Source organism: Nothobranchius furzeri, chromosome 6 (genome assembly GCF_043380555.1).
Source record: "Nothobranchius furzeri strain GRZ-AD chromosome 6, NfurGRZ-RIMD1, whole genome shotgun sequence".
NCBI lineage: Eukaryota > Metazoa > Chordata > Actinopteri > Cyprinodontiformes > Nothobranchiidae > Nothobranchius > Nothobranchius furzeri.
The window spans coordinates 45,830,435-45,849,559 of record NC_091746.1 but is presented as its reverse complement, the minus strand read 5'-3'; the positions used below and the strand labels follow the sequence as shown (position 1 = coordinate 45,849,559).

At 42.6% G+C, this 19,125-nt stretch overlaps 2 protein-coding genes across 6 annotated transcripts in view; one reads left to right on the top strand and one right to left on the bottom strand.

Moving 5' to 3' along the window:
* LOC107396772 (anthrax toxin receptor 2) overlaps positions 1-5,438 on the top strand; it is a 25,888-nt gene extending 20,450 nt beyond the window's left edge. For 2 of the 3 annotated variants that reach the window (XM_070552252.1, XM_070552251.1), the window contains 8 exons: positions 45-114; positions 1,197-1,275; positions 1,366-1,461; positions 1,698-1,748; positions 4,438-4,533; positions 4,667-4,840; positions 4,924-5,004; positions 5,276-5,438. In XM_070552252.1, the coding sequence (XP_070408353.1) occupies positions 45-114; positions 1,197-1,275; positions 1,366-1,461; positions 1,698-1,748; positions 4,438-4,533; positions 4,667-4,840; positions 4,924-5,004; positions 5,276-5,314 (686 nt within the window). In that variant the 3' untranslated portion in view covers positions 5,315-5,438. Of the gene's footprint in view, positions 1-44; positions 115-1,196; positions 1,276-1,365; positions 1,462-1,697; positions 1,749-4,437; positions 4,534-4,623; positions 4,841-4,923; positions 5,005-5,275 lie in introns of all 3 variants that reach the window. The other variant, XR_011520847.1, reaches the window with a different exon arrangement.
* Positions 5,434-19,125, bottom strand: LOC107396749 (ras-GEF domain-containing family member 1B-B). Of its 3 annotated transcripts, none has more exons than XM_015976593.3 (14): positions 18,944-19,125; positions 10,867-11,400; positions 10,635-10,757; positions 10,173-10,295; positions 9,880-10,095; positions 9,667-9,741; positions 8,179-8,271; positions 7,941-8,043; positions 7,482-7,561; positions 7,272-7,367; positions 7,091-7,186; positions 6,798-6,921; positions 6,637-6,709; positions 5,434-6,558 (listed from the first exon to the last, which is right to left on the bottom strand). In XM_015976593.3, the coding sequence occupies exons 2-14, from the start codon at positions 11,392-11,394 to the stop codon at positions 6,525-6,527; spliced, it is 1,764 nt and encodes a 587-aa protein (XP_015832079.3). In that variant the 5' UTR covers positions 11,395-11,400; positions 18,944-19,125; the 3' UTR covers positions 5,434-6,524. The 3 variants fall into 3 exon arrangements, with proteins under 3 accessions (XP_015832079.3, XP_054600191.2, XP_070408348.1); XM_054744216.2 differs by having other exon boundaries at positions 10,173-10,274; XM_070552247.1 differs by lacking the exon at positions 18,944-19,125 and adding an exon at positions 12,016-14,788.

The window sequence follows — 19,125 nt, the reverse complement described above, 5'->3', positions numbered from 1 at the left end:
AATTTCTGCTAAAAAATGTGATTCATTTAGTTTTTCTGTGTCAGATGAGAGGCCAACGGTTGTTGAGGACGGCTATCTGCTGTGTCCAGCTCCTCTTCTCCAAGAAGTCGGACAGTAAGTCAAGTCCAATAAAATAGTCTACACCTGTGTGAAGCTGCAGATGAGCTGCAACTCCATTGAAGTGGATTTCAACTTTACAATTGTTTTCTTGCACTAGAGCTAAAAAAAATGCATGTTGAAACCAAGTAGAAAATCGTGGTCGAAACACCCATCATTAGTTTTCATTTAAATAGCAGTAAATGTATGTGGGATCCAGTGTAAGGCACAGCGAATTAGAAAATAGCTCCTTTAGCCCCGTTGACTTGCATTTATTTTTTCGTTCTTCGGGGACCCATGAGCCGACCAGAAAGGGAGGAGACTTAGGCCCCCTATCTGTTTAGATGTAAGAGATCACAGATAAGTGTAAATAATCATGTGTTATTGGAATTGTCTATTTAGTGTCTTTTATTTAATCCATGAATGAATTATAACTTGTCTTTCATTTGGAGTTTTTTTAATCCCAAAATTTTCAACATAGTCAGAAAATGGGATTTCCGGTTTAAACTGGAATCTGATACAAGATAAAAGTACCGGCCCTCAAAATCAGATTCATGCATCACTAATAATTTTGCCTTTAATAAATGAAAGCACTTTTGTTAGATTACTAATTCATTTATAGTCTTAATGTATCATCAACTCTTTCCTTAAAAGAAGAAAGCTGGTTTAACAAGAACAGCGGTTACTGTGCATCCGTCTAAAGGTGTCGCATGTACCGGTCTGGATATCTGTGGTATTTAATAAGTGAAGCAGGCCTGATATGACCTCATCCAGTTCAAACAACACCCTGTTTTAATCTGTCCTCCTGTCATCTGACACTCTGTTATCTGTTCCACTCTGGGACAACGGCCCACACTTTGGGAACAATCCCTGTTCAGTGCTTTAAAGTTTAAACCACAGCAACCAGTAAGGAAACTGGTGACTTTGGATGAGAAAAGCTGGATTGTTTTAAGTTCACTTCCTTCAATTAGGCTGTTTCACTTTTTTTTCAGGGATCAAACCAAAACTGTATCATGAACAGGAGGATTCGTTTTATTACATCACCTGCCTCAGGAGCCAGCTAATCTGCTGTTGTGTTTCTGTGACTCTGATAATTACAGATCACTGGAAGTGCTGGTTAGCTTGAATAATGGAAAATCCTACATCTCTGGTCCCATCACCATATCTGCTACGACATGCGTGGGTATCAGTTCATGATGCATGTTTTACATAAATCTTTATAGTAGCTACCTGGGATTGAAACCACACCATGTTTGGTGTTTGTTGCAGTCAGATGGGACCTGGGTGTTGTGGCTGCTGCTGGCCTTGTTGCTGTTACTGATTCTGGCTTTACTGTGGTGGTTCTGGCCTCTCTGCTGCACTGTGGTAAACTTAACAAACACACACGCACGCACGCACGCACACATACACACGCACACACACGCGGAGATTTAATTATTCCATAATAAAACAACAGCTACACAACCATAAATCTGAATTGTGCTACATTTCACTGTTTTTCTCTTTATTTAAAGGGCTACTGCTGTAGAAGAGGCTTAAAAATGTTTTAAATTATTACGAATAGAAACAGATTTTCATAAATGTCTTTGTGTTTCCCGCAGGTCATCAGGGACCCACCCCCCTCCCGACCCCCTCCTCCACCTCCTGTCATTGTGAGTAAAACCTAGATTATTCCAGAAAGTCTTTGTTCTGATGGACGGACTCCATCGTGCTGCCATCTTGGCAGAGCTGATTGAGAGAAGATCTAAATTTGGGTGAACACAGAAGGAGCGTCGGTGGAGCTTGGGAGGGAGAAATAGATGCTTTGCCAGGTTTTATTTGTTGAGCTAGAGTGAGAAAAGGGAGTTATCTACATGCTGGAGATCAAGTTCCTGCCTCAGAAATGTGTTGCTGCTGCAAGTTCATATGTAGCGTCTTGTTCTGAAGTATGTTTTAGTTCACATACAAACATTTCATCACTTGTATCATTATTTGTGCTGATTTTATACATTATTTTTGACCTTTTGTCATTCATTTTTGACATGCTTTATATGTGAAAATCCACATCCCGAACAGCCTCTGTTTGGAGAAATAGTTGCCACCCTTTAGTTCAAGCTGAGCCAAGATCAGAGATTATTTCTGCTTCTGTAAAACGGCTCATATTTTAAGAAATGTTTAGGGTTTCATGCAACATCATGTTGAATTTCATTTTACATGGAATTCTTAGTAAACAACCTGCAGTAGAAAAATAAACACTCGTGGAATAGGTGATCATAACAAACACATTAATGAACCTCCCTTAACCGTCTACAGGGGGTTCAGAATGCCTGTGCTCGGCTTCTGACCAAGTCCTCCAAACACACCCACATCACCCCGCTTCTCCTCCAGCTTCACTGGCTGCCAGTCAACTTCAGGGTTCATTTCAAGATCCTGGTTCTGGTCTATAAGGCCTTACATGGACAAACACCATCTTACATTGGTGATCTTCTTAGTCCCTACACCCCCAGCAGGTCCCTGAGGTCCAGTGATCAAAGCCTACTGGTTGTGCAGCGCACCAGGCTAAAGACCAAAGGTGACAGATCATTTGCTGCTGTGGCCCCCAGACTGGAACTCTCTCCCCCTGAGCTTGAGATCAGTGGACTCCTTTAAAAAGCAGCTGAAGACTCACCTGTTCAAGCTGGCTTTTGTATGACCTTCTTCACCACTCTCTCTTTATTCTGCTCTCCCCACCTATTCCACCTTCCTCAGCACTGATTTTCCTCTTTCCTATTCACTCTCTCTCTTTCTTAACATTTTTTTAATCACAATTGTCTTATTTTTGCTCATTTTAAATATATTTTTAACCATTTTCTAAATGCTTTTTTATATTTTTACATTTTTTGTTTGTGAAGTGCCTCATGATTTTATCTTGAGAGGTGCTATAGAAATAATATTTTCTTCTTTTTCTTGAGGAGCTATCTCTGAGTAAGATCTAACGTTTACACTAAAAGCTTTTCATGTTCCAAAATGGGAACAAGAGCTATGTTTCTTTTATTTTTAAAGTAACTGTGAGCAGTTTTCTACTCCTCTGCCCTACTGGTTGAAAGTGGAATGACAACTGTCATAAACAACCCTGCTGCAGCTAGTGCTAACAACAAGCTAACACTAATGTGGGCCAACTAACTAAAATAAACCACAAAGTAAAAAGATCCACACCGTTGGACAAAAAATGTTATTACGTAAAAGTCCGGTAGCAACTAAGCCAGGTCACCATCACTGTGATTTGTAGCCTCCTTTAGTTCCCTCAAACTAGTGTAGGCCATGCTGATGTTTACTCCGGTTTTAGCTCATTGCTTCACCTCTAAAGACAATACTCTCTTACTATTACTTCTTATGACTCACTATTAATTCTGTAAAGCACTTTGAGTTGCACTTTGCTTGAAAAGCGCTTTATAAATAAAATCTGATTGATTGATTGATTGATTGATTGATTGATTGATTGATTGACTGATTGATTGATTGATTTGGCTTCGCCATAATGCCAAAAGAAAAAGCAAACATCTTCTTTTTCTTCTTGTGCTTTTTACTAACGATCAGCAAACTGAAAATGCTAACCTGCTAGCATTTCAGCTAACAGCCGTAAAGCAGGTTAATCACACCTCCTAGGACACCTACCTAGCCTAGTGAACTAAACCAAATTCTTGCTTTGCAAAGTTTGGTCTAGGAACGCTCCATTGGAACCTCGCAGCCCCAGCATTATGGCTGGCCAATCACAGCTCTCTATAGGGCTTTCAAACACAGAGAGCTGTGATTGGTCCACAATGGTGGGCCAGTCCCAGCGTTCTATCTGCTTTATGGACCAATCACAGCATTTTGTCCGCTTCGTGGGCCAATCAGGGCCCTCTATTTGTCTGGTGGGCGGGATGATATTACAGAGTGGAACAAGATGGCAACAGTTAGTTTAAAATGGCTTTTTGGGCTATTTGGACTTGGGCTTTATTAGATTCAGGAGCAGATAGATGTATTTAAGTTCTTTTTTTTTTTTTTTTTTTGAAAAAGGGAAATATTTTTGCCTTCTTTAATAGCGGACCTCCATGTTTACAGACACCCATTGCAGTGAGTATGTCACGTTGTTCATTGTCCAATAGCATGCGGAGATCATTTGAAAAACAATGGTAAAACCCGCCCCATGACCAAGAGCCGTCAATGGAGCGTAGGCTAGCACCTACCCACTCCACAAAGCTATCAAATGCATTTTTGGTCAGCAGAGGGGTGCAGAGTGGTGTCAAATGTGATACTGGTCAAGTTTCTAACCAATCATATGGATCAATTTTTAAGCTCTAGCTTAAAGTAAAAAAAAAAACATCTATTGTTACTTTAAAGGAGTCAGAGGAGGATCTTTTATCCAAACACAAGTGGCCTACAGTGGATGCTTCCTACTATGGAGGAAGGGGTCCTGGAGGAATCCGACGCATGGAGGTGAACTTTTAAAAAATGTGATTTAACGAGTCATTAGAGTACATGTTTGATTAATTTTCTTTCAGCTGAAGCAAAGTGTCTCTTGGTCAGGGTTATCATATTTTGCTCAGATCTGGCATTTCACTTCGAGTAGGTGCGATGGGGTCAGAAGGGATCCACCGAGGAAGGGTCACGGCTGGAGAAGGCTAAAAATGCTGTAGTCACCATGCCGGAGGAGGTGGATGAACCCATCGTCCCTCGGCCACCACCGAGACCTCCTCCAGTCTACAACTCCCCGTCCCAGTCCAAATGGTACACCCCCATCAAGGTGAAGTGTTTTCTTGAGTCAGCTTAGCCATTCTGATGCTGCTGTTGCCCTATTTTTGAACCTGACTTTGGTTTGACCCTCAGGGGCGTGTTGATGCACTGATGGCTTTACTGAGGAGACAGTATGACAGAGTGGCAATCATGAGGCCAACACCTCAGGACAAGGTAAGAGACCAGTCCTGTTGATAAAATAAACATTTGGCAAAATGACATGCAAGTTGTCCTGGAAATCCTCTTAAATATTTTATTTCTCCTTTTTATTTATTTACATATATAAAATCAGACATATACTTACTGCTAAAAAGCCTTTTCGTAACTAATTAGTCCAGAATAAACAATATTTCCAGGACTGTTATCCACAGTATCATGTCAATTTTATTCTAGCATTTGTTTAAATATTTTTTTGTTTTTTAATTTGTTCCCTTCTGCTTTTCAGGGTCGCTGCATCCACTTCACCAGAGTTCAGTCTCGCTGATGTGAAAAGAACGTGGTTCAACTTTTGCTTTTTTACCTTTTTGGCCAAAGATCACCAACGTGTCCTTCTGAAACTGCTCAGAACTTTGTGCATTGTAAATAAACAGCTTAACAGACAAATGACATTGATACAGTAACTTTTTATTAATAGAAAATATCAAAACACATTCTGTTTATTTAAACAAAAAGTCACAAGAATTATTAGCACAAGTACCCTCTGCGAGCACAAAAGATACACAAAAATATTAAAAATAAACAATAAAATGACTCTCGCACAAAGCTGGCTATTACAACTCTCACATGATAGCAGGTGGGTAGGAGTTAGTTGTTTTTACATATATGCTGCACAAACACACACACGTTTGTGCTTCAGTCTGACCAGAAATACTTTTTTTTAATATACATAATACATACAAACTAGTGTGATAGCTTTATGTCACAGAGCCAGCCAACCAGCAACAAGCTCATTGTGAAACTCAGTGATTTAAAAAAGTTTTAAGCTTCTGATACAAAATACAGTTTTATGCCATAAAGACTCATACAGATCAGCCACCTATAAAAACACAGAAACTCACTGAAGTGCATTTCATTTTAGTTTGCACGATGTTGCTGCCGCGTGTACAGTTCTGGTGAATACAGACGTCACCAGATGTTCTAATGCAGATGAAACGCTGAACACGGAGTTTGCTGCTGCTGCTCTGATTTTCATTATGAGCTGACAAACGGAAGGCTTGATCGACCCGAGGTTATGACAAAACACTTTAGAGCCTTGAATTTATACCTCATACGAAGTTTCAATCAGCTCATCTAATTATCTGTTTCTATGGTGTCCAGATGTATCGTGTGAGTAGTGATGTTCCTCAGATCCATAACGGTCTCTTTTTGAATTAAAACTTCAAAATCGGGAGGACCTCAGAACCAGTGGTGCAAACAGAAATCCACGTTGATATCCCACTAGTGACTTTAGTCGAACAAGCCGGAGTTGTTCTGGATAACAATGTTCCAAAGTGATCTTCGTCCATAAAAATACGTCACGTCGTCACCGACACTGGTCTAAGTTTCTGATTCATGACTCATGCAAACTTCTTGTAAAGATGTCTGAACTACATCCATCGTCCCAGAGAGCAGAGTCTAAGTCCAGGATGCAAATGCTGTCCACAGGAATAAGAAGTGTAGCCTCTTATTTCTAAACCGGTATGGTGGAAGAAGTCTTAAGATCGATTCTCTCGATGGAGAAGGGAAGACCTATGAAGCAAAGCACAAGTAATCAGCGTCACAGTTCTGGGGAAAATGCTCACGTTACAGAAGTCCGTCAGCACCAACCTGAGGGACCTCCGACTGTCTTTCTCCATGTTGTTCTCCGGTCCTTCGCTCTCATATGAAGCCAAATGCAGCTCTGAGGTGGTGAAACAAAATTTACTAAATTAATCACAAAAAACTAAAATAGGTATATTTTCTAAGCTAATCGATAAATGAGGACTGACCGTCTTCAGTGAAAACGGGCGTGGTGACAAGATACTGAAGGATGCGGCGGTCTCTGTCGAAAGGGCAAATGACCTGACGCCAGACCAGAAACTCGCTCACCTGCTTTGCCAGTTCCCACAGTTTCTGTTGAGTGACGGTGATATAAAACAGTTTGACAAGAAGGCTTTAATGGTTCTTAACATAACAAGCTCAAGCAGAGAGATGTTCAGGACTAAAGATTCTGTTTTTCTGAGTTTTCTTTTTTAGCCACGAGGGGGAGACATTTCCTCACGTGAAAGTCTAACAAACAGACCTCAAAATTGATGTGTCCATTAGGCAGCCTGTTGGCACAGCCTTCATTCAGGAAGTAGATGTCTTTAATGAGCAGGCTGAAGAATGGGATCACAATCTGTAGGAGAGAGAGGAAAGCTTCTTTAAAACATGGAAGAGTTGTGGTTTTTTCTTCTTTTCGTGGTTCTTACAGGCTTCCTCACCTTCTCCTGGCTGCTGTGTGCAGTCTCAGACCTCTGGGTGGCGCCGCGTAGCGCCGTGCGATAGTTACTGAAGTTACTGGACGGGTCCATCTGGTGCTGAGTAAGATCACACGCAGAAGAACAGACGTCATCAAACACAAAACACACTGGGAACTGGATGCCCTACATTTGAGCAGAAAGCTGTTTAAAAAAACGAATCTAGATTCTTACCTCCAGGATTTCAAACTTGTCTGTGTTGACTTTGTTCCAGGTCTTCTTCAGCCTGGCGACAGGACTCATGTTCATCCCAGCTGAGGAGCAGAGGGAGCATGAGTACAGAGACAGACTGAAGACAAAGAGCAGGCTGGAGTGCTCCAGGCCTCCGCTAACCGAGTTTAGACTTCCTTAAACTGATTAGTGGTAGCCTAAACTCCAGCTGGCACCATATTTGTTGGCTTTAGCCGGTGTAGTGGCTCAGTCTGAGAGAAATCTGAGGGACTACTGTTTGTGTGCCCTATTTTATAACCAGTAGTAACACAAAGGTTTGTGATACTGTTACACAACTATAGACCAGGCCATCAATGCCCCATTGTCTGTGTGACATTTGTCTGAAATCGTTCTTGTTGTGTGCTGAAGTGGATTTCATTAAGCATAAAGGATTTTTCTGTGCGTCTTCCATCAAATACTCACTGATGATGGCCATCAGAGAGTTGAAGTTGCCAATGTTGAAGCATTCCTGAGCGACGTCGATGAAGAACTCGATGATCCGCGCTCGGTGTTTCTTCTTCACTGGCTAAAAGGACAGAACCAGGGGGGACAAAAGGAAACAGGATATTTTTGTTAGGTGCAGCCTAGTTTTTTGAGGAATACTGTAGTACTGGAACCAGACACCCAAAAAAATGGCCCACGTGTGTGTGGTTTCACCTACCATACAGATCTCAGTAGCCACCAGGAAGCTCAGCCTGTTGAACCAGTTGACATAGGCCTCCAGGTTGCTGGTTTTACGTTTTCGGAAGAAACCCTAAAATAAAGAAAAAAAGGAGGATGCAACGAGGCAAACGTTTAGAAAAACACCCTAAAATCTGTGTTACTTAAACCTGATCTTTAAACAAAGGGGAGTTTCAGGTGAAATTAAAGACAAAAGAAATGAAGGAAGCCAAAGGAGAAGCCTGAGAGACTGGATCTCACTCTTCAAAGTTGGCTTTGTTTTCTCTCAAACAGAGAAATCAGTGCAGCGGCTAACATTCACAAATGCAGCTCAAACCGCTCACATGCAAACAAATCTGAGAACTAAAGCCCGACACGTCCAGCTGGTCACGTTTAAAGCGTTTTGGTTCTTGTGTCCATCAGTAGAATGACATTTGGTGTCCTTTTGAGAATATTTAATAAATGTCACAAAACAGGAAAGCACATAAGCAGGCTGCTGGTCTATCATTTTCTCTCCTAATGTATCCTGACAGCTTTCACACTCACACAACCTCTGGCCTCCACAGTGTGTGTCTGTTGTTGTTTCTGTTCATTTCCATCTGCTTCTCTTTGGTTTTCTCCAGGCCGTGTGGTTTCTACGGGGCGAGCCCGCCCTCCAAAGGTGGCCTTACATAAAGAAAAAGCCATTATAAAAGCTCCGTATAAATAAACTCCACTCGGCCGTGGTGATGCAATCCCTGGGATTCATGACTATTAAAAGCTTACACAACGCCGGCATCCCACTCCACTCCCAACTCTCCCCCTCCACACCTCAGGACCCCTTTTCTCTGACTCAACCGCTCTTTTACACAAAGTAGGGCTTATGTAACGGCGGCGCCGCCTGAAAACGACCCTTCAGCTGATTTGTAGGATCACTTGTGATGGAGAGAACGCCCCCTCAGACGAACGGAGACGTGCACAGCGAGGCTCTTTTACTCCGAGATTCAGACATTATCAAACGCCGGGATAAAAATAATGCCAGGACACGCTTTCATGTGGTTCCTAAAGCAAATGAACTTGAAGCAAACCACGGCCTACAGTCGGCGCAGCAGCAGAGAAAGCTTCAAATCAGAATAACAACAAATGACTTAGAAAACATGTGCGGTTTTTCTGCCAGCACTTTGATGCTGACAATTACAAGCAGGTTGGTTAGCTTTATTTTTAAAGTTCCTTTAAATAGCTGAACAATATGCTGCTGCTGCATGGGAACAAACACCCTTCATCTCACACAGAGGAGACGAAAATCTGCTGCAAATCAAGGCAAACACAATAAATTTAATTTCATCTTTTGAGTTTACACAATAAAAAATTAAAGCCAAATAACGTGTCTAAACAGATTTTAATCAGTTAGTTTAAATGTGCCTCTTAGCCCTGAAGACCATCTCCTCTAGCCTTCATGATCTGATGTCATCTCTACCCTAGAGAGGTCTTCACCCAAACTTAGTCGCACCTTGTGGTTCTCCAGAGGATCCTTCATAGCGAATGACTGTATGAACTCCTCCGGGCCGATGAAGCTCAGTCTGTCCTGGAGGCAGAAAATGGAGAAATGATTTTGAGATTCAGAGAGGCAGGAAAACTACCCCAAACTGGATGACCTTCCCAGTTTAACCAGCTTTAAGGAGCATTATAAACTCATGAAACAATGATGGTGGGTCTAACATACCAGTTCGATGTGTGTTAGCTGCTGAGCGAGGATGAAGGGATCATCGCACACGCTCAGAATATCGCTCCGCTGAGCTGACGTCTGTTTGCTTTTCAGAGAGGCGGGACGCTCCTGTGCCACGGCGTTGAGCGCCGCCACGGCCTCCTCATACTGACCCAGAGCAGACAGGCGCTTGATGAGACGCTGGGTCATCTGCTGCATGGCCCTCCAGGAGTACTGATCATAACACAACATCAGAATCACGGCGGGGAGACTTCATCCTAAAGATTTAATGTATCACTGCTGATGCTGACCTCATCCCCTCGAGCCACTTGGAGCGTCATGTCTTTAAGGCAACGCATCATCCTCTCGTCTCTGAAGTCGTACGGAAACGTCTCTGTCCACTCCGTCAAAAGCTGGACCAGTTTAGGTGCCACCTCACGAAAGCGGATCGAAAACCCCAACAGCAGAGTTTCATTAAAACGTGATTGTGTTCGAGTAGATGCTTTTGATTTTGTGCTTTAGGGTCGGTCTGTTTTATCCTGAGTTTGTAGGTTTGATGGTGGGCGCGAGTTTGAGTGGAAGCAAGTGAGAGAGAAAGCGTGTGAAACAATTACACCTGCACACACGTGTGTGTGTGTGTGTGTGTGTGTGTGTGTGTGTGTGTGTGTGTGTGTGTGTGTGTGTGTGTGTGTGCGTGCGTGCGTGTGTGTGTGTGTGTGTGCGTGTGTGTGTGTGTGTGTGTGTGTGTGTGCGTGTGCGTGTGATCCACCCACCTTATCCAGCAGAGCATCTCCGGACCGCTGCTGCTCCACACACAGGTGACAAACCCTCGTCATCAGCTCATAGGGGTGCAGGAAGAGGCGTGAACTCAGCAGGAAGGTGAACACGTATGACCTCTGAAGACCAGGACACAAAAACAGCTTTTAGGGAATCTAACCACGGACTGAATAAATCTATTAAAAGGTTACTGAATAACTCCTCAATGTGACATCTGCTGGGCCTTACATCAGGGTAGTAGTCCACTGTAGGAACCAGGTGCTGGATCAGCGCCTCGAGCGAAGCTGAAACCAAACTGTTGTCATGGTAACACATCTCCCCATAGCTGGCAGTGATGCTGTGCCCACAAAGCCGAGCTTTTGCTGAGGACCCGCTGTTACGGCAGGACTGGTCGCTGCTGCTGCTGCTGCTGCAGTTGCTCGTGTGACGGTACGCCCGGCCCGGACAGGAAGTGCTGTGCTGGCGAGGGCTTTGGGGCTGCGGCAAAGAGTATGGGTTCCCCGAAATGGCACAGCTGCTGCTGTAATGGTGCTCATTCGCATTCACAGAGGAAACCGAGCAGCTGCGATAGGCAGCGTGAGGCTGCGGTACATCGTAGGGGTTTTCGGCCACGGAGTAGGCCCCGTTGTACACGTTCTCCCTCGAAGGCTTCGGCGCGGTGTGGCTTCGGTACGGGCTCTGAGGCTGAGGATGGTTGTTGTTACTGTAAGGAGGGCAGGAGTTGAACTTCCCTGCATGAGGAGTGGTGGGAGGCATGACGACCTGTCAAAACACAAGGATGAGGAATTTAACTTCAAGGAACATAATTTCCATCCAACACTCAGTTAAACACGGAGGTGGCAGTTAATAAATAAAATCTAGATATGAAGAAATCTCATTAAGTTTAGGGTCCAACTTATGGGTATAAATAAGCAAGGGGAGGAGCTGTGGTTGACTCCACCCACTTAAAACCAGCTGCTGTAAACAAGGCTCCTTTCAGACATGAAAAAATTGCTCCCACTTGTTAAAAAGCTATAAATTGCCTCCTTTTGGTGTTTTGTTAAAGTTTTGGATCTACCACGTGCCATAGGATCAGCTCTAACCCTCTAAACCTCTCTGGAGAATGGAGACATCATTGTTCCATAACAATTGTCCTTCATTTGGTGTTTTGATGACAACTTTATAACAAAATTCCTTTGATTGTGAACAGTGTCCACCCTAAGTTTGGAGCTGTGGACAAACGAAGAGTCCCAGGGATGTTAAAGGAAGAAAACAGAAACCAAGAAGGAAGGGGAAACATGTTTTTGTGTTTTTCTTAGCCAAACAATTAAAACTGACATTGATTACAGGAAAACAGAAAGAACAAAACAGTTTATGCTTTTAATGATAAGTTCTCACCAGTATCTGAGCTCACACCGTCGATGCTGCCACGGGTAACTGCCTATCCTTCAGTAAACACAAAGACAAAGTCATATCTGCTAATGCCTCCTGTAGTGTTACACATTTCCTGCTATTATTCCCTGTCAGCCCACCTCATGCTCTGGGAATCTGGTTGATGTTTAAACTGCGTTCAGCGATTGTGAAAATATCTGTTTGAGCGGCTCCGTCACACAAAAGGCGAGACTTACCATTGTCTGTGACAATAATCACACTTGATCACATAATACCAGCCCTCCTCTGTTTATTATTTGGTGATAGCAACATTTGGAAGTATTCTGGAACCAAAACAAGCCCATTTGTTGTGGAAATTTTTACAAATCAGCCTAAAAAGCACAGATTTTCCCACTGCCCTAGCTTTCTTTCATCCTTTGTCACATTCTTGAAGTTCACTGGTTGGCAACCACGCAGCATGTGTGGGGAGAAAGAAAACAACAAAACACAGCATGACAGATGGACGATCTCAAGTCAGCGACGATTTTCGGTCTTAACGGTTAAGATAATTGGATCTGAGGTTGGTAAGCTGATCCCAGATCATCAGCAAAGCGTGCCTTAACTCTGCAGCCATCTTTACCTAGCTACTGCTGTCTCCTTTTGCACAGCATGCTCGTGCACATACACGTACACACACGCACCGCGCCAGAAACCCCACAGGAATCCAGAAGACTTTTGTTTGTCCATGACTGTGCCAACAGAGGAGTGTGTGCTTCACCCAACATCTTGTACACACACATTTGTCCACCCTGGCGCCTAGCCTCATGCCATTATAATCCATGCACACACACACACACAAATGTATACCAGAGTTTTTGGCATCCTGCCTCTGTAAGCCAGTCCAACTCTGAACTCTGTGATCCCAGCTTTCTGTTCTTCTTCTAACTCTTAAAAGATCACAGCGTCTTTACCTCCCTTATTAAAAGACAAATACACTCATCTGTGGTCCTGCAGAGATAAGGACCAAAGGAGAAGAACTTTCTCCAGTCTGGCTGCCCCTTTTCTACCCTTTTCCAATGTCTCTGAAAAGAAAGCAAAGGAAAACACATCCCTGAACTCAAAACCAATCATGATTTTTCCAGACTGACTTCCTGAATCTTTGACCCTTCGGATCGTTGTGGCTTCCACGCTGCAGCCTCGACATTCTACCGTCTCTAAATCATAGGTTGGACTCTTTGTGGATGGATTAAAAACGGCACTGAGAGCATAGTTTCATACTAAAAGGATTGTTTACATTCTCTTGCTTGTGAACTCTGAAAATCGCAGCCTTGTGAGGTGGTTTGATGTGGTTATAACGTAAAAGGCAGAAAAGTACAACAAAATGACTCGTTGCTCTTAAACTAAACCTCGCACAATGTTTCATCAGCGAGCTTTTTGGCTCTCAATATCAAAAAGCACAAATAAGTCCCATCAGTCACCATCACATACTGGTGACATAAATTACATCGCTGCATTTGACCCATCCCCTAGATGAGCGGTGAGCTGCAGCAGTGGTTGCGCTCGGGAGCTATTAGGTGGTTTAACCCCTCAATTTATCTCTTTAAAGCTGAGTGTCAAGTAGGGCTGCAGCTATTGAATATTTTTGTAATTGACTACTCTAATAAATGACCCTTTTGTGTTTGTAAACCATTATATCAAATAGCCTGTTATAAAATATGAAAGACCTCTTAAAATGAGCAAGCAATTACCAGTAACTCTTCAAGTTTTATTCAAAATTAGTTTTCAGAACTTCAGCACTTCAACTTTACTTCACAGTAAACAATTGTGAGTGGCTGCGGCCCAAACAGCACCAGAACCGCTCAAACATGGCTCGCCAGCTGTTTCCCTATTAACACACGTCCGTTTTAAGTTCTACACTTTTTTCTCACACAATAAAAAGGATTGTTGAGAAAGCATGTTTGCCCTGATTATGTAAATTATACTGATCACAAAACATTTATTAACTTTATTTTGTTTTCCTCTCATAAATACCCGTGTCCTCCTGCAGCAATCCTGAGGGACAACAGACATCAATAACAACACAATAAAAAGTCAGACATGTTGTGTAAAAACTGCTATTTTTTGCACATTTTTAGGTCCGACGTGTTGCTACCAGATGCACAGTGTGAGCTGAAACTGACTGCTACAAACGAAAATGTCGCACAGTGTCTGCAGAATATATAGAAATACAGGCTAAAATGCATTATCTTGTAGAGGCTCCGAGTCCGCTTGCAGAAGAGACATTTACATGTGGATGTTTCCTGGTCAGGTGCTGCAGCATGGAGGATGTGGTGTTGTGGTAGGCTAAATCCATTTTACAGTATTTACACTGGACTACGTTTTCCGCCTTACGAAGTGAAAAATGGTCCCGCACCTTTGACATTTTCTGTTTTTTCACACTCCACCGGAGTCCACGTTGTCCGCCATGGCTTAAGAGAACGTTAAGTTACATTTGCTACTCGCGTGTGCATTCAGTACAGTGTGTATGTGCGTCACTTAAACGAAGACTCGAGGCAGAGAATTTGACTCGAGGCTTTTTTGTACTCAAATTATTTGAGGTACTCTAGGAATCGTTTCAGCCCTAGATTCAAGCAGGGAGGCATTGGGTCCCGTTTTTAAAGTCTTTGGTATGACCCGACTAAATTTAAACCCCGATTTTCCCGTCCCAGGGCGGACACTCACACCACTAGGCCACTGAGAAGGTAAATATTAAGCATGTTGCCTAAATCAACGAAAATGCATTTCATCAAACGGTTTAATGCGCTGCAGGCAAGTATCATCATCTAACCCCGGCTTTTCACCAGATGAGTGTCGCGTAACATTTGTAAAGTGTAGCACCAGATGTTTTGAATGCATGTTTGCATCTTTCTCCTTGCTTGTTATGACGTGAACTGGCAAAATCACGTGTGATCTTGCAGGATCAGCTGCGTGAAAGGCATCCAGAGCCACTGCACGTCTGAAACGGCCCCAGTAGGAAGGGACTTTGTCGCTTTTCCATCGTTGCGGTAAACAAGTAACAGCACAGCTTGGTGTTTTAACTAAATCAACAGAAAAAAAAGTATTATAACTTTTTCTCATCCCAGAAGAACTTTAGAAATGCTCTTCCACTTTGCCAGTGCACCTCAAAGACATACATTCAATGTGGTTTTAAATCCAGCAGTGCTGAGCCCAACAGGTCGACGGGGGTTCTTCAACAATAGAGGTATTATCTCTTCTGTCACGGCATTAACAAACACACAAAGACCTCCAGGAAGAGATCAGAGCAGATCCGACACACACAGCAGCTTTCACACACACTGCTCATCATTGCCGTCATGATGTGTGACGCCCCAGCTTCACAGGAGACCAGGCTGGGAATCTTCTTCCGCCAAACGAGTAAAGTGAACTTTCTGGCTCTCCATGCTAGAAGCTCTCATTATGGCTTTTCTTGGTGATGTCATGGTGTTTATATGTGCATAACACATGAAGGAATTTGTCTTTGTGGCCTTGGTACAGGAACATACCGTAGCTACACTGATTTAAGAATATGTCAGGCATGTGGTTCAAAACTTCTCAAGGACAGCAGGGACTGTAAAACTGTGCAAAATAGACTTTGAGGTTTTACATTTGTGCGCGTACTGCATATGAATAATGGTATGTAAAGTCTGTGACTAACGTGCTCATTCAGAATTGTGCTTACTCGCTGCAAAATGACTCTCACAAGCAGCTGGAAGAGAATCACTCCTGGCTTTTTGAGACGTCTAATCAAATTCAGACACAGCAACTTGTTATAATGTTTCCAGAGTAGTTGTGAAGCATGAACGGGACATTCAGTCAAGTATCTGAAGGCAGGGGGCTTTTGAATAAGTTCAAGTGAAGCTCTCCTGTCTGTGGAAAGGGTGAAGTTCAGCTTGTACCAAAGGTTAACACAAAGTGGACACTTAAAATGTTTTCTGAGCTAAAGGAATAGTCTACATCTGATAAGAGGACTCGTAAAACGATAGTCAGAGCGCAAACAGGCTAATTCAGAGCAGTGCTATCTGCACCTGATGTACTTTGGCTCTAATAAGCTGGGGGAGATATGAGGTGTGAGCAAGAAATACATTCTGATCCGACTCCTCTTACTCTGAGTAATTGGTTTCAAAAAACCGGGATCAAAGTGCAACCTGCGCTCTGACTACGTACACGAGGACGTCTGGCGATGTGTAGAAAACACACGTTGTAGGTTGGTTTATCGTTGTCGGATAAAAAGTTGGTGAATTAGTTTTACACGTTTTAATTACAACAAACTCAGCTGAAACTTGTAAACTGAACACAGTTTCGATTACATCTGATAGTGATGTAAGAGATAAGCTGCTTATTACATGTTGCTACATTTTACTCAACTTTTATTAAATGCTGTTGATGTGCTTTCGTCAAACACCAAAAGTAATGTAATCTCATATAAAAAGATTACATTCTAAAAAAGGTGTTTCTGTTAAAGCCACAAAAAAAAACCTTGAGGTAAACCAAACTGTGTTTCAAACCAAAATATGAAGTTGGAAAATATGTTTTCAAGACTTCTGATCATCTCCTCTAATCATAACCTTACAGTGCCTAAATACATTTTATGCATTTAAACCAAAGTGGTCCAAATTTAGAGGTCCTTGTGATTTTTACTCATTAAAAAAAAGAGAAAAAAAATGTATCATGGGAATTTGTTTTCAACGTGGACTCCTCAAAATGTGTCCAAAATAGACATATTAGTAAAAATGTTAGAAAGTATCACAGTACGGAAACGTGAGAAACTAAATTAATCATTCTAGAAAATCAATTGAGGGCCGCACAAAATTACTACAGGGGCCACAAATGGCCCCCGGGCCCCCTTTTGGAGGGGCCCGATTTATAAACTATAAAATATTACAGATGGTTTTAAGGGATTTTTTAATTGATGCTTTACCTTCTCAGTGGCCTAGTGGTAGTGTCCACCAAGGGACTGGGAGATAGATCCCAGTCGGGTCAAACAAAAGACTAAAAATGGGACCCAATGCCTCCCTGCTTGACACTTAGCTGTAAGGGGTTGGATTGGGGGGGTTAAACCACCAAATAGTTCCTGATCGCAGCCACAGCTCCCCATGGGGATGGGTCAAATGCAGAGGTGTAATTTCACCAGTGTGTGATGACTAATGGGACTTTATCTTTATAATGGTATATTCCACTGGCCCAAGGAAAAAAGCAAAAACAAAAGAAATCTTCTGTTTTTGAAGTTTCAGAGTGACTATTATTTAAATTACCAGCAATTTTTGGGTTCCCCTGTATACTATAAAATGTCTTTTTAACCAAACTTGGATCAAAACAGAAGGTCAGGTGTCAAAACGAGTCTCACATGAAAGTATGGAACAAGTTTAACCTGCTTAACCAGCTCCGTTGTCATGCACAGCATGCTCCCCATGAAGCAGGTGAAAATGCTGAAATTCTGCAGTGCATTTACAAAGTGTAACACCGAATTAAAGATGAAATTCTTTGAGCTCTTTGATGCAAAAAGGCAGAATTAAACAACTTTAAATAATCATAGTTTTTGTGTAAATCCTATTTAAAGGTAAAAAGAGAAAGGTGAAAATTGGGAGCAGGGTTGTTTTTTTTTTTTTTTTTTTTTGTTTACACGACCCTCTGAACTCATCACCACCAGATTTTTGCATGTCACTAATGGCAGAGTACCCGGTTAAAGTAGGAGGAAATAGCTCAGAGCCCAAACAAACACTGGAGGAAGCGTGTGGGGTCAGAAGAGACCTGCAGCCGCTGTCAAAACATCAGAATCAGAGACCACGTTTTTAAAAGCAGCCACTCCATCTGATAAAGCAAACAGAGCTGAACACCAAACTCAGATCACAGATACAATTTAGCCAACAGAGCGTTCAAGCATCAACACAGCTCGTCGTTTAGGAGACTAGTACAACATTAACTCAGAACCAGGAAGGATGGAGACACTTTATCTGCCCTGACTGCCCTGAGGGTATATAAGGCACCTTTTGTGTTCCGTATAAATCTGACAAGAGAACACACACCACTGCCTCACAGCAACATGGAAGCATTCACAAACCAGATACACACCAGCAGCAGCCCACAGCTACTGCTTGGAAAGTGCTGGAAACTGGCTCGTAGAGGTGTGTGAGCAGGGGATAGAGCTCTTTTTCAAGTCAGGATGGCCAAGCTTCACACACACACACACACACACACACACACACACACACACACACACACACACACACACACACACTTTTCTGCTTTTCCCAGTGACTGTAAAAAATTAAAATCACACACACACACACACACACACACACACACACACACACACACACACACACACACACACACACACACACACACACACACACACTGTTTTCTGCTTTTCCCAGTGACTGTACAAAAAGAAAATGACACACACACACACACACACACACACACACACACTTACTTTTCTCTGCTTTTCCCAGTGACTGTAAAAAAAAAAAAAGAAAATGACCCCCCCCCACCCCCCACCCCCCCACCCACCCACACACACACACACACACACACACACACACGCCTGTTCTACATTACAGGCTCCTAACTGAGTCATAGGAGCGTAAAAAGTAAAGGCTGGCTGTGAAGGAGCCGTGCTGAGCAGCAGCGTCCCATCGCAGGTGCTGGTGAGTAATGTTGGCTTCTGTCTGACTGCCTAATTATAAACTCACATGGGTGGTAAACAATAACAACAACAAACCCATGAAACCCGAAAAGAAGATGAATCTATATATCACAGCATAGCAAACAACACTTTCTATCTTTACTTTTCAGAATTAATGACATTTTTGGTCATTTAGCAACACTTTCTAGACTTAGGAGAGTTAATAACATGCTAAAGTGGCTACGTTTAAACAAATGCTATATTTGTTTTAGCAGGAAAACATTAGCTTACCTCTCGTGTTGCGAAAGTCCGAGTTAAAAACGTTTTAAATAGCCGAACAAAACAAATTAATCAGCTTGCAATGCCTTCTCACGATAGGAATCAGATGTCTAACAGCAGTGTGTCCGTGCACTCCTCTCGTCCATTGTGTGTGTGTGTGTCTCCGCTCCTGCAACTCGAGTCATTTATTTGAA